Source organism: Chrysochloris asiatica, unplaced genomic scaffold (genome assembly GCF_000296735.1).
Source record: "Chrysochloris asiatica unplaced genomic scaffold, ChrAsi1.0 scaffold00001, whole genome shotgun sequence".
Lineage (NCBI taxonomy): Eukaryota > Metazoa > Chordata > Mammalia > Afrosoricida > Chrysochloridae > Chrysochloris > Chrysochloris asiatica.
In genome coordinates, this window is record NW_006408519.1 from 9,358,425 (window position 1) to 9,373,772 (window position 15,348).

At 38.2% G+C, this 15,348-nt stretch overlaps 1 protein-coding gene across 2 annotated transcripts in view; it reads right to left on the bottom strand.

Annotated features, from left to right (window-relative positions):
• Positions 1-15,348, bottom strand: part of RSPO2 (R-spondin 2) — a 248,466-nt gene that overhangs the window by 82,953 nt on the left and 150,165 nt on the right. Inside the window, exons 4-5 of one of the 2 annotated variants that reach the window (XM_006830639.1) lie at positions 13,681-13,824; positions 9,560-9,748 (exon numbers count right to left, since the gene is read on the bottom strand). In XM_006830639.1, the coding sequence (XP_006830702.1) occupies positions 9,560-9,748; positions 13,681-13,824 (333 nt within the window). The remainder of the gene's footprint in view (positions 1-9,559; positions 9,749-13,680; positions 13,825-15,348) is intronic. The other variant, XM_006830640.1, reaches the window with a different exon arrangement.

A 15,348-nucleotide genomic window follows, 5' to 3' on the forward strand; every position in this document is an offset into this window, starting at 1 on the left:
CAATACGTCATTTGATTTCTTGACTGCTGCTTCTGAGTGTTGATAGTTGATCCAAGAAGAATGAAGTCCTTGACAACTTCAATTTTTTTCTCCATTGTTAAGAATGTTGTTTATTGGTCCAGTGGTGAGGATTTTTGTTTTTTTTTTTTCACGCTGAGATGCAATCCATAGATCAAAGCAACAATGAGGTATCATCTCACCCCAGTATTAACAACAAAATTAAAACAACAATAACAAACAGAAAATAAGAAATGCTGGCAAGGGTGTGGAGAGATTCAGACCTTCTGATACCTCATACACTGCTGGTGGGACTGTAAACCTGTGCAACCACTGTGGACAGCGGTATGACGCTTTCTCAAAAAGTTGGAAATAGAAATACTGTATAACCCAGCAATCCCTCTACTGGGAATATTTCCTTAAGCAATAAGGGCCGTGACACGAACAGATATATGCATGTGAGTCCTGGTGTGGCACTATAGGATACGCGCACGACCACAAGGTCATTTTGCACCACAATGTCAGTAGTTCCAACTCATCAGCCACTCCTTGGAAAACCTATATTGGGTCTCTATGAGTTAGAACTGATTCAATGGCACTTAACAACAACATGTTCATTATAACACTATTCACTGTAGCAAAAAGATGGAGACAACTTAAATGTCCATTCATAAAAGAATGGATAAACAAGCTTTGGTACATATACACAATAGAATATTATGCAACGCAGAAGAATAATGATGATCTACAAAACACCTCACAACATGGTTAAACCTGGGTGACATTATGCTCTGTGAAATTAGTCAATCACAAAAGAACAAATACTCCACGAGACCATTGTTGTAGAAAGTTAAGAAAAGGTTTTCTTGATAAAATAAACATTCTATGATGGTTACAGTGGGTGGTGGGGGAAAGGAACGTTATTCACGGGCTAAAGAGTAGACATATGTTAACACAGTTGATGCTATTGTTGTTGCTGTTAAGTGCCATCGACTCAATTCTGACCCATAGCGACCCTATATAGGGTTTCCAAGGAACAGCTGGTGAGCTTGAACCACCGACCTTGCAGTTCAAGTGACTTTGCAGTCTGACACATAAGCCCATAGCACCACACCAGGATTCCAACATGGGTGATAACACAGGCAATCAACAACAAGAGGGAGGTCGGCAGAGGAAAGAAGAAGACAGTGGGAAACACAAGAGTTAAAGTGAACAAGAGTAAATTCTATTAACTGAAGGTACATGGAGGGGATAACAATCATTGTATTGAAGCAAAGTATATGGTTCATTGAATGTAAAACTCAATGAATGCTCTGTAAACTTTCACTCAAATCACAATAAAAAGCTTAAAAGAAAAAGAAGGAATTAAATGATGCATTTCATTAGCAAAATAGCTGCAAAAGAGTTCTTTAAAGTACACTGAATGGATAAATGCAGTGTTGGTGGTTCAAACTCACCAGCTGCTCCTCAGAAACCTATACAGCGTCGCTATCCATCAGCACTGACTTGATGGCTCTTAACAATAACAAAGAGTTACAGAGTAAAGATGTCACTTTGAGGACTAAGGTGCACCTTACCCAAGCTATGGTATTTTTGAATTGTCTCATATGCAAATGAAAACTAGACAACGAATAAGGAAAACTACAGAAGAACTTATGCATTTAAATCATGGTGTTGGTGAAGTAAAATGAAAATACCATGGGTTGTCAGAAGAGCAAATATCAGTCTTGAAAGAAGTATCCTTAAATGTGAGGACAACAAGACTGTCTCTTGCACTTTGGATATGTTATCAGGAGGGACCTGTCACTGGAGATGGACACCTTGCTTGGAAAGTAGAAGCTCAGAGAAAAAGAGGAAGACCCCCAATAAATGGGCTTAAACAGTGTCTGCAACAGTGGTCCAAAACGTAACAATTGTGAGGAGCATGTGGGACAGCAGAGTGTTTCGTTCTGTTGTGCACAGGGCTGTTGCAAATAACAACCAACTAGATGGCATGCAACAACAGCAACAAACTCCTGGTGTGGAATTGTAGGATAAGCATGGGACTGCTAGACACAAGGTCAGTGGTCCAAATCCACCAGCTGCTCCTCGGAAATCCTATATAGGATCACCATGAGTTGCAACTGACTCCGTGGCACTAAACAATAACGATTCAAATGACTGATAAGCATTGGACTTCTAACTGCAAGGCTGGTGGTTCAAACACACCAGCCACTCATTGGAAACTTTATACAGGGTTGCTACGAGTTGGAACCTACTCTTTAGCACTTAACTACCACAACAATAAGCAAACTGAAGGGAAATAAGAATTCCTCTTTCTGAGATGCACTCTTCTTTCTATGAAAATTTCAGTATCGACATTCCTGACAACAATAAAAAGTTTCAAAAGAAAAGAAGTTTTCTCTTATGCTATCTGCTCTTGAGAAGTTGGCATGTACAAAGCAGACCACATAAATTGCGACTCAAATATAAACAAAATGTAGAGAAATAAAGAACATATGTCTAAAGCACAGTTTCTTGACCTTATCCTACTGAAAATGTGCTTATTTCCTGTTCTTGGTTTAATCTGCCACAATCTACAACGATCTTTAGTTCCATTATCTAATACCTAGTTCACATGTTGCTGTCAGTTATACACTGAAAACACAGATTAGAGGGGTTTTATTACTATTGACTTTTACAATATAGATGTTTGTAGAGATTCAAATTCAAAGTTGATAAATAATATTTTCTTTTGTTTCCTACCAAGGTAAAAGGAAATTCTGGCAGGGGAGTACTTATGGTTATCCAGTGTCTCATAAGAGAAATAAGTAATTTTTAAATCAAAATAGTATGCTCCTGCCTACTACAGCACCATGCCTAATGTAGATTTAAAGAATCACACTGCGCTATCAGTAACAGCTGCGGTATGATCAGGTAAGGTAGCCATAAGCAAAAAAAGCAGGAAGTTATCTCAGTATATGCCCAAACATCATCTAAATAACTTTAACAGTCTGACGGCTGAAATGTGTGAGAAGAGTAAAACCATACTGGGTACAGAGCCATCAGATATGGTGGTAGGGGTCCCGAACACCCAGAACTTCTATATATGCTAAAGAGGAGGGGTTACAGGTAAATGCTGAGCACACTCAACAGGAACCACACTCATCCTCATCTAGAGGGCTGACTCTGAAAGGCAATGGAGAGAAAGAGCCATCTCTAAGTTACCCTTTTTGTTCCCGAGCAAATTGGGGACTGAAGTCATTTAGATTCTTAGAAGAAGAGGACCTTAACATAGTGGCAACTGAAACAAAGCAAACCCTGTGGGCTCAATAACTTGGCATATTTAAAATGACCTGTGGAGAATGTTTCACTAGCTATTCTAGGTTGGAAGATGCTGGGAGGGGTTGGTGATGGCAGAGAGTTGTTTTGAAAGGATTTACAGAGCAAAAGTAAAACGCTGTTTATGGGTGGAGGGAGAAAGAGTTAAAAGTAAGCTATATCAATATGGGACAACCATGACTTCCAACTAGGGTGAGCCTGATGCAAGCCATGGTATTTTCAATAAACACATATGGCATGTGAAAGTTTGGACCGTGAATAAGGAAGACTATAGAAGAATTGATGCATTTCTGTTGTGTTTGAGGAGAATATTAAAAATACAATGGACTGACCAAGAACAAATGAATCTCTGTTGGAAGAAGTACAACCAGAATGCTCCTTGGAAGCCAGAATGACCAGACTTAGTCTCTCATACTTCAGGCATAGTATCTAGAGGGACCAGTCTCTGGAGAATGTTATCATGTTTGGTCAAAAAGAGGAAAACCCCAACAAAATGGACTGGAAGAGTGGCAGCAGCAATGCACTGAAATGTAGCAACAACTGTGGGGTTGGCATAGGACCAGGCTGTGTTTCGTTCTGTTGTGCATAAGGTTGCTAAGAGTCAGTACCAACCTGATGGCCCCTAACAACAACAATAGAACCAAACCCACTGCCATCCAACTGATTCTGACTCACTGAAACCCAATAGTGCAGACTAGAACTGTTCCTCTGGGTTTCTCAGACTGTACACCTTTATGGGAGAAGATAGCCTCACTCTTCTCCTGTGGCTGACCTATGGTTAGCAGTCCAACACTTAATCCGTAAAGAAAAAACAAGAAAAATGTAGGTTTCCTATGTAGCGAAATTTGGGTCCCATTCCTAATAGGTTGCTCTGTTATTTCTTTGGATGAATCGACATCTCTGGATCTCAGCCCTTCCTACTTCCTAAAATACAATGGTAGAATCAAAGCTAGTCACACACACACACACACACACACACACACACAGAGCCACTGAGTCAATCAACAAAAAATTTTCCTTAAAATTAAGTTTACTCCCAGACATTCCCTGGTGTCCTCCTATTCTTGACATAATGTGTTCTTCTGTTGCAGCAGGTAAAAAAGACACCGATTGTTGTGTCTTGGTTGGCCACCTGCAAGCTTTTAAGAAAAAACCATTGTTATTTAATGAACTAGGCAACAGAATACAAGCACTAAATACATTAATAAGCTAATTAACTAGTAAGTTCCAAGAAACCATGGCCATAACATCCAAGTCCAGGAACCAAATTGTACGAGGTATTTGGTTATACATAAGCAGTCCTATGTTTCCATGAACAACTGAGTCGTTTGCCATGAGATCAAAGTAAATGGATGGTGTCTGACTAGGTTACTAAATATTTTTAATTTAAAAGAATCCATAGAAGAATCCTGATCAAAAGGGGGGAAATGCAGAAAACAATTTCATATTCTCATGCACTGCTGACTTTCTTGAGCTATGTGGGATGGAAGAACCCCTGAAACTACAGCCCTGAGATCATCTTAAAACCTTAAACCAAAAGTATCCCCTGAAGTCTTCTCAAATTAGCAAACACTAGTTTAGCCTAACTAGAAAAAAAGTTTCTATTAAGAACTATCTACATGAGATCAAACTGACAATGTTGTTAAGTGCCGCTGAGTCGATTCTGACCCATAGCGACCCTGTATAGGGTTTCCAAGGAGCAGCTGGTGAGCTTGAACCGCCAACTTGCAGTTCAAACTGACTTTGCAGTCTGATGCATTAGCCACAGCGCCACAGTAGAAACTCAAAAATTAGCCAGGAACCTTCGAGGGCAGAGACTTTGTTAGTGGGGGAGGAACCTCTCAGTAAGAGGGTAAGAATGCCTACACACTGCAAGGGAGTAATCAGTGTCACTAAATTGTACATGGAGATGTACAACAAAATAATTAAAATTTAGAAGGGAAAAAAATGGCTCGCTTGCTTCTTTTTTAGATAAATGTCACTTCCTCCCTCACCCTCACCTCAGTCATATCTCCTTATCCTGCTTTATTTTTATTTTTCTTCACAGTTCTCCTTTGCACATGATATTAACTATATAATTAGTTTTTTGAAATGCTATATTACTCTCACTGGAAAATCCTTTATACGGACTTACTGAGCAATCCAAAGCCTAAACAATGACTATCATCCTAAGCAAGCCTTCCTAAGTATCTGCCAATTACATTCAAAAAATTAGTTGTCTTGGGCTTTAGAAAACAATGAGCAGTCCCTTGTAGATAAGATAGTATACTTGAGTATGACATTATGGTGATGACTGGTCCAACAAATGAATGGAAGCCATTTTCATAGGACACCATTCTCTCCTGTACATGAGCATCTTCCCACTTTGTATCTCAGTAACCACAATTTAGCTTTCACACTTGTCATTCGTTTATATCTTTCTATTAAGAAATGGCATAGATTTGAAATCCTTTCAGATACAAATTCCTTAAAGTGGCAGATTATATGGTTGTTGTTGCTGTTGTTAAGTGCCATCAAGTCAGTTCCGACTCATAGTGAGCCTGTAGAGGGTTTCCAAGGAGTGACTGGTGAGTTTGTGATTTAAACGGACCTTGAGGTCCCATCAGGACTCCACAGAGCCAGCACACCAGCACTGGTTACATGGTAATAGAATAAATTAGTACCAACAGTACTGACTCTATTCCTCAGTGTCATCAAGAAAGAGTCTCTGCGAAAAGTACAGCTTTCGTTTTTAAATATCCATTCAAGTGTATTCCTTATTTCCTGTAGTCATTGTTCATTTTACCTTCTCTGGCCCACTGACCAGATTTCTGTATTCCATGGTCTTTTATTCTCCCTAAAGAACTCTGGTAACATTGTGGACTAGTCATTCGACCACTAGCCGCCAGGTCGGCAGGTTTGACCTGCCATCAGCTGTACCTCAGAAGAAAGATGAGGCTGTCTGCTTCTGTAAAAATTCACCTTCTCAGAAACCCAAAGGAGCAGTTCTACTCTGTCCTACAGAGTTGCTATGAGTCAGAATTGGCTCGGTGGCAGTGAGGTTATTCTACTTTCTTCCCCTTTTTATTCTCTACCCTTCTATCTTGGTAGCTAAACCAAAGTTCACATACAGACTTACACAGAGTTTTACTTAGTATTTGAAGGTTGATTACACAAATTGAGCCCTTCCTGAATTAAGAGGGCAAAGGTGGCCAGATGCGAAAGGTTTGGCAAATGCACAGAGCAAGTACTGGGTACGTGTTCAGTTCCTTGGTTGCGAAGCCAAGCTCTTGATCTTCCAAGTCTCTTCCTCACCCTTCACATGACAACTCCAGGACCTGGCCACATATTTTGGCAATTCATCCTAGAAGTATCAGATTTTAAAAGCTGGACTCGGTCTTAGAGATTGCCTACCTCAATTCCCTCAATTTACAAGTGAGGAAATAGAGGCCGGGAAAGGTTAAGTGACTTGTCAAGGGTCAAAGAATTAATGAGTTGACAGGGTGCAGAGATCCAGATCGCCTGATCACCAGGCCAAGACCCTGAAGAATGAGTGTCGGAAGAGTCTAAAAAACCCAACAGGGTAAGTCATTAGCAATGAACGAAAAGATAACAAATCAAAAAGAAAAGAAAAGACTGGGAATGAACACTGGGTGACTTCAAGTGCAAATCAATTCAATACTTAAGATATTCCCAGGTATTTATTTTTTAATGTTTTCAAAGTGAATAAGCCTATGAGAGTTCAGGGATAAACAAGAGCATTACACTGCTTCATAAAATCTATCTTATGGCCATTTATTTTCTCATATTTACTAGCTTTCAATGTAACGTCTTAATACACTTAGTGACTACTTCAGTGCACTGACCTCTAACGTATGACTCTGAGTAATCAAAAGCAGCTGACTTTAATGTGCCCGTGCTTTAGTGTGAATAAGGTTAAGGCTGCATTTGTGTGCAATCAGGTTAAGATTGGCTCCAACGGGGGAAAAAAACTATACATATGTTGAAAAGATCTAAAAAATGCCTGTATTCCCAACCTGATTACGACTTACATTTCTGCATGGTTTGTCCAAAGCAGATCACTGAAATCAAATCAAGATGTAAAAGGGGATAAAGTGGTTTTCTTTTCGATTCTTCCATCCTCCCATTAATCAGCGTGACCTAGGGAAGAAAGGCACTTCTCCCGCTCTCACCTGAGGCAAGGTGGATACTCCACTGGAAGTTATGCCAATTTTTATCAAATGGTGCTCAAGTTCCCAAATTACTTTTCTTGTTTTTTATTTCCTATGTTTGTACATAAAAGTTACTTCATGGCAGAGTAATTTGCCATTTCTAACAACTATCAATTAAAATTTAGTTCTATTTCTATAAACCTAAAACAAATCCCAAAATGGCTTTCAAAACCTACTTACTTGAAAGGTTATATAAAAAACCTGAATTTGTTCAAAGGAAAAGGTAGATATAAGAACTAGGGTGAGAGCTTGTGATTTCAAATAAATAAAACTCAGCAGAGCCTAAATATGAACTAAATCAGAGCCCATTACTGGTCCACTTGTTAAAAAAGAATATTAGCGGACCATACATAAGTATTTGTTTGGGCACAATGTGAATTACTGGCAGCATCAGGGTATATTCCACTAAAGAACTCTTGTTGGTAGCATTCAAAAATGTGGCTGCAATAAACATTATAGTTGAACAATTTAGCTGTTATCTACAAAATTTTCAAGGCTTGGTCAAAATAAAGAACTTCGGAGGGGAGGGGAAAGCGCTGGTTCTTGTTACACATAAGCATGTTTGTTATAGGAGCATTTTCAGGTTAATTTTTGCTATTAACGTAAACCACAATTGGGGGACCCTGTTGCTGGAAGAGGAATGGGGGGGGGGTTGTTATATAAACAATATACAACAAAGAAAGTCTTTCTTTCCTATACCTGAATCCATCAGGTTTGCTTTTAAGTACAAGGTTGCAGGTTAACTGCTCTCAGCTATCCAAGAAGTGGCTTATTAGTTTTGTAAGAAAATATTTTCTTATATTTTAACTGAAAAATACCCAGTTTAAATGAACAAAACCATCCTTGTTAGTGAAAAGCAGACCCAAAAAAACTGAGTTTCAAAAATCCAGCAAAGAAAAGCAAAACTAATTCAAGAGGAAAAACGGTTTTGCTAGTACTAGGTTCGGAATCTGGATCTAATAGTTCTCAAAAGCCGTTTGGAGTCTTCAAAAGTCTGAAAAGGTTTGTCTTTCTCCATGGATCACAGACATTCCCCATGAGGTAGCACAATACTGATGTAAATACCATTTAAAATATGTATGTGTTATTTTTCTGGGCTGTCGTCAGAAAGCTGAAAAACTATGCACTAACAGAAAGAATAAATAAAACAAAAGTGCTGATTATTTTATGAGGCAATTTTCCAAATGCAACTTTGTTTTTTGTTTTCTTTTGCTCTCCTGTTTTGTGCACTAGAAAATCCCAGCTCTATCCTAGGTATTGTAGTATCTGCTAGTGATGCAATCAAGGGTAGCAAGCAACTGATGCTATAAGAACCACAGTGACAATGCTGAGAAGTACAATTCAATGTATTGATTCTGCTTCACCCAGACCTTACTTATGTATACTGCTTCTAATTCCTAAATGGGCCTAATCTTGTTATTACAGAATCATTACTGCAAGCCTGCACAATTACTACAAAGACAAGAATAAACACACCCGTACCAGTAGCTGTTTTCTATAAATTATTATCAAAACAAAGAGAAACGGCAAATTGTGGCAACATTACCGACAACATTTATTCTGCCCAGTGTGTTTTGTTAAGTTTATTTTAAGTTGTCATTTTCAACTAGTAATGATGCAGATGATTTTAAAGATTCCATAAGCTTTCTAACATAAACGCTTCTCAACGGAAACATAACAGCTTCTCTCAGAGTAGCATCTACAAAGAGCTGATTTCAGTCTGATTCCACATGAACCTGCTTTTATGGTACATTAACCAAACACATGCATGAGCTTGCCCACTTTTTAAAATCTCATTTATAATCTACTCTTCTAAATTACCTTTAAGAGGTCATAAAAATAAATGAAATATTCACTTTATATTCTTCAATATTCCCTAAATAAGTACAACGTAGAATTTTTTCCCCTCACAAATGGCTATTAACAGGGTCCCTCATGGATAACCTCTGTTGTGAGGGAGGTAGCTAGGGAGGGGGAGAATACAGAAAACACACAGCACATTAGTGTGGACAGTAATTATCCAAACTTACCTCCTGGACAATGCCTCGCAGCCATCTTACATCTCCTGGACTCAGCAATGGTCGGGCATGGTATTGTGTCTTTTGCTGGCTTCTTAACAATTTGCCGTGTTCTGGTTTCCAGACCCCATTTAAATCCACATGTACGATTATTTCTGCTACAGGTTCCCCATTCACTCCAATGACCAACTTCACATCCTTCTAATGAAAAGAATAAAAAAATACAGATAGCAATTGTTATCCATTTTTCCCCACTCTCATAAAATTCATATAGCAATATTTCTCCACTCCTCCCTTGCCTTTTTTCAGATACCAAAAATTAAATTGTACAGCCCACATAAACCTATACTTGTCTTTTGGGAACTGAAGTAATTTAAAACAAGAAACAAAAGTCACCCATCCATTTGTCTTAGTTTCTTGAAGGAAAGCTACTGGTCCATTCAAATGGCACAGAAATGTATAATCTTTCAAAGGCTCAGCAGCTAAAACCTAAACTTGGTGTTATTGTTCAGGCCCACTGAGTTGGTGCCAGCTTATAGTGACCCTGTATAGGGTTTCCAAGGAGTGGGAAATCTAAAGTAGAAGACGCAATTTTCCAACCATGACAGAAGACAAGTCAATTCTCAACGGCCTGCCAACCAAATCTACAAATGTGTTTGTTTCACTTTGAAAAGTTGGGAAAGACAATGGAGAGGTTGTTTGCACTTTCTGATGCATATTCTTTCAACAGAGATTTGAAAATCACCTTATTAGCTAGCTACTTCACGCTCTTTAAATCATGCTTGGAAAAGTGGGTCAGCAAAGGAGAGGAAGACCTTCGCTGAGAAGGACTGGCACAGTGTCAGCAACAATGGGCTCAAACATAACAATTGTGAGGATGGTACATCACACAAAACAGTGCTTCATTCTGGGGTACACAGGGTTGCTCTGAGTCAAAACGCACTCAATGGCACCTAACAACGTTCTCTATACTGGCACTGTACATTACTAAAGTTTGAAAAATAAACAGACATGATTAGATACTTGAAAGTGTATCTTTTTCATAGATATGCAAAAACCTTTAAGCACAAGTGTTGTTGAAAACTAAAGTGACTCTCTCATTGTCCCTGGGAATGAAAGTAGTAATAGTTGAGTACCATAGAGTCAGTTCTGACTCACAGTGATCCAATGTATAACAGAATGATACACTCTCTTGGTTCTTTTATATGGACCCTGTAGTGTATCAAGTATGATGTCCTATTCCAGGGACTAGTCCCTCATGATAACATGTCGAAAGTACGTGAGAGTAAGTCTTGCCACCCATGCTTCAAAGGAGCATTCTGACACTACGTTTCTTCCAAAACAGATTTATTCATGCTTCTGCTGGTTCATGACATAGTTAATATTCTTTGCCAACACTGTACTTCAAAGGCATCAATTCTTCTTCAGTCTTCCTTATTCATTGTCCAGATTTGTCTGTGTATGAAGCAACTGAAAATAACAATGGTCTGGGACAGGCAAACTTTAGTCCTCAAAGTGACTTCTTTGATTTCTAACACTTTAAAAAGGTCTTCTGAAGCAGACGTGTCCAATGCAATACATGGGAAAGGGGTAGTACAAAAACAGAAAGATAAGTAAAGTTAAACCTTCTCATCAAATTCACCATTAAAAAGCCCCTTCACACTACAGGATAAAGAAGTAAGCCAAGAATCGACCCACAATTAGTATTCCAGCATTCTGAAGCTCAACTGACATTATGATTATTGTATTTTCCTTCAGAGTGATACAGACAACGCTCTCTTGTGTCATGAACATCTTTAATGGGTGTGGGTGCTGCCTCTCTAAAGCAAAGTCAACTTTCTCAATATGCTTTTCCAGTGATTATCTTATTTTTAATAAGCTATTTCCTGCCTGAATGTGTTAACTCACCTATAAATAGGAGCATGATACACATCCCTTCAAAAACTCCTCATGTAAATATGTTCTTCTCTGCAAATTTCCAATATATAATTATAGACTATTTCAGCAACATTTCTGCAGAAAGTATTTCTTAATTTTCTTTTTTAAGGTTCTACTTAAAGTAGATGAAGAGTTTCATTTTTAATACATAGCTCTGTTGTACATTATTATATTGGCTGTATTGTTGTGCTTAGGTGCGTCTGAGTCGATTCCAACTCCTAGCGACCCTATAAGCAACAAAATGAAACACTGCCAGGTCCTCTGCCATCCTCACAGTTGTTGCTACATTTGAGCCCAGTTCTGCTACTGCTGCTTGGCAATCCATCTTGTCGGGGTTCTTCCTCTTTGTCACTGACCCTTCACTTTAGCAACCATGATGTCTTTCTACAAGGACTGGTCTCTCCTGGTAACATATCTGAAGTATGAGAGACCAAGTCTTTCCATCCTGGCTTCTAAAGAGCATTCTGGCTGAAATTCTTTCAACACAAATTTGTTTGTTGTTTTTTTTCTGGCAGTCCATAGTACATTTAATATTGTTCTCCAACACAGTAATTCAATGCATCAATTCTTCTATGGTCTTCTTATTCATTGGCAAAAGAAAATACCATGACTTGAGTCAGGCACACTTAAGTCCTCAAACTGACATCTTTGTTCTTAAACACATTAAAGAGGTTTTGTGCAGCAAATTTGCATAATATGGTACAGCATTTGATTTCTTGACTGCTTTTTCTTATGTATCGACTGTTGATTCAAATAAAATGAAATCTTAAACAACATCAATCTTTTCTCCATTTTTCATGATGCTATTTTCTTTTGCCAACACTGTACTTTGTAAGGATTTTTGTTTTTGGTTTTTACATTGAAGTGAAAACCATACTGAAGGCTGTAGTCTTTGATCTTCATAAGTAAGTATTTTAAATCCTTAAGTAAGTATTTTAAGTGTCCTCTTGGGTTCCACCAAGCAAGATTGTATCATCTGCACGTCACAGGTTGTTAACAGCAAGTCTTCTTCCAATCCTGATGTCAGTTTCTTTTTCATATAATCCCTTCTTGGATTATTTGCTCTGCATACAGATTGAATAACTTTGGTGAAAGGATATAATCCTGGCACACACCTTTCGTGATTTTTAACCATTCAGTATCCCCTTGTGCTGTTTGAACAACTGCCTCTTGTTCTATGTAGATTCCTCATGAGTAAAATTCAGTGTTCTGGATTACTCATTCTTCACAATGTTACCAATAGTTTGTCATGATTCACACAGTCAATAGCCTGTGCAACATATCAGCTGTGTAACATGGCATATAAAAGTCAGGTGAGAAAATACATGAAAACTATTACACCAGTGATTAGATTCAGGCATTCATCAACATGTAGTCACTGAGAGATCTCTGTCTTTTAATCTATGGCACAGAAATAACACATTTTGAAAGCACTCATAAACATAAAATTTATAAAGTGTGTAATCCCCAAGTATTATTTATGTATAGTACATATAATAAGTGTAAATTAAAGTATGCATTCTGGGTATCTAAATTTGATGAAAGAAGTATAGTTATTTTAGTGCATGTGCAATATGCTATCAATAGTGAGCAAAATATATTTGGCACACACACAAAAGTCCTTAAAAATGGTGGTTTTGAATGATGTGGTTAAGAAGCGCCATAGTTAATATGCATAACAAAAGCAATAGAATAGTTACCAGACATGGTGGTGGTGCTATTGCTAACTGCTGCAATCCTGTACAGGGTTTCTAAGGAGCAGCTGGTGAGTCTGAACTGCCAACTTGTGGTTCAAACTGACCTTGTCGTCCAATGCATTAGCCCATAGTACCACGAGAACTTCACTTTTCTTCTAAATTAATTTTTTCCTCCAACACTTACTACTAATTTACTAAGATAATTAGAAATGGATGCATTACACAGACTATAAAAATGTCATTATCAGCACATAAGTAGTTCATTCTGGCAAATGTACAACTAGTAAGTTTCACAGCAAGATAGACTATACACACCACTCATCATCATCATGCCTAAGGAATTCAGAATGTCTGTACAGAACCTTAACTTTCACTTCCAATTAACAAGAAGAGAACAAATTTGGTTTTTAGCCTGAATACATCCAGCACTCATTTTTCAAGAAATAAGTGTTAAGAAACAAAAGTTGCAGTTTGAGAGTTACATTAAAAACCACTCACCCACACATTCCATGGTTTCATCTAATGGTGCAAAACCATCTGGACATTCATCAAAGCAGCGGCCTCTATGCAAATAAAAGCCTACTTTGCACTTGGTACAAAAGTCTTTGCTAAAGCAAGAATCACAATTTTCTATTCTGCATCCTAAAAAAAAAAAAAAAAAGAAGAAGTTTCAAGTGAAAAGAGGAAATAACATTTTCACAAACTCACCATTTAGTCCCATTGAGATTTTCATGGTAAAGAAATGCATTCTATACTCTTTGTTCCCTAAGTCATTCTAAAGCATTACTATCTCTTCCAACAATTCACTACATCAATTGTGTATGAGAGAAATGGCCATCCTGCGGCCATAACCTACATGAGTCCTTCCAGAAATCCTTATAACTCCCCAGGTGATTAAAACAGAGGATTAAAAATCATTACTAGTTTCATTGCTGCTATGATTGAAACCTGATAAGCCCTTCAGAATACTTACACTGGGAAACACAATGAGAACACCCTATCAGTCCTTATCTTCTGATTCAAGATAACAAATGAGTTAAAGATCATCATTTTGAAAAGATTTTACAATGCAGCAACAGTCTATTGTCTAGGATCTTAGTCAATGTTGGCATCTGCTTTCAGAGAGGACTGGACTTGGCGAGGAGGTTTAGATGATTTTATTGAAAGTCAAGGCTTTACATGCATTTTAATTTAATCTTCACAATAATAAGGAACTCTGGTAGCTGTCAATGGTGCTATAATGGTTACAAGACCAGCTGCTAAACTAAAGGTCAGTTAGTTTGAAACTACCAGTGGTTCCGCAGGAGAAAGATGAGGCACTGTGCTCCGGTAAAGATTTACAGCCTCAGAAACTCTTTACAGGGTCGCTATGAGTTGGAACTTAACTCTGTGGAATACTGCCGCCACCACCACCACCACTTCACAATCATTTTATGACCTGAATAGTAGCAGTCCCAGTTTTCAAATTAGAAAACTGAGACTAAAACGGATTATGCTACATTTAGTAGTGGCTGTATTGGTTCTGAAAGCCCAAAGCTGTCAAATCTGTTCTTTGATTTTCACAAGGAGCAGTTTGTGAAACATAGATGCTTAGAGGTCTGTTTGAGTCCTCCAGCTGTACTCTTACCTAGTCTGGGTTCATAGGTAGTTACGTTACATGCCTCTCTGAACATCTATTTTATATCTATGTATAAAGCACTGATCTTACAAGAAAAAGTTGCAATAATATACACAAATTGCTGGTCTTTGGTGGTGCTATGGTTAAGTCCTTGGCTGCTTAGCCAGCGGTTGACAGTTTGAACCAACCCAACGGCTCCACAGAATGACCTGGTACTTGGCTCCTGTGAAAATAACAGTTTCAATACCCACCTGGAGAAGCTCTATTCTGTCTCATGGTATCACTATGAGCTGAATCAACAACATAATAGATAATATAAGGTGAAGACAGGGGGAGGTTTGCAAGGGCTAATCTCTGCATAGATACATAGAAACACAGGCTGAATGGCTACGGGAGGAAGAGTGGGATTTTGAACTGCTGACTGTGAGATTAGCAGCCTGATTCATAACCCTTATGCTACCAGAGCTCCATATATATGTATACAACAAAAATATACAAACTCCATATATATATATGACCTGAATAGTAGCAGTCCCAGTTTTCAAATT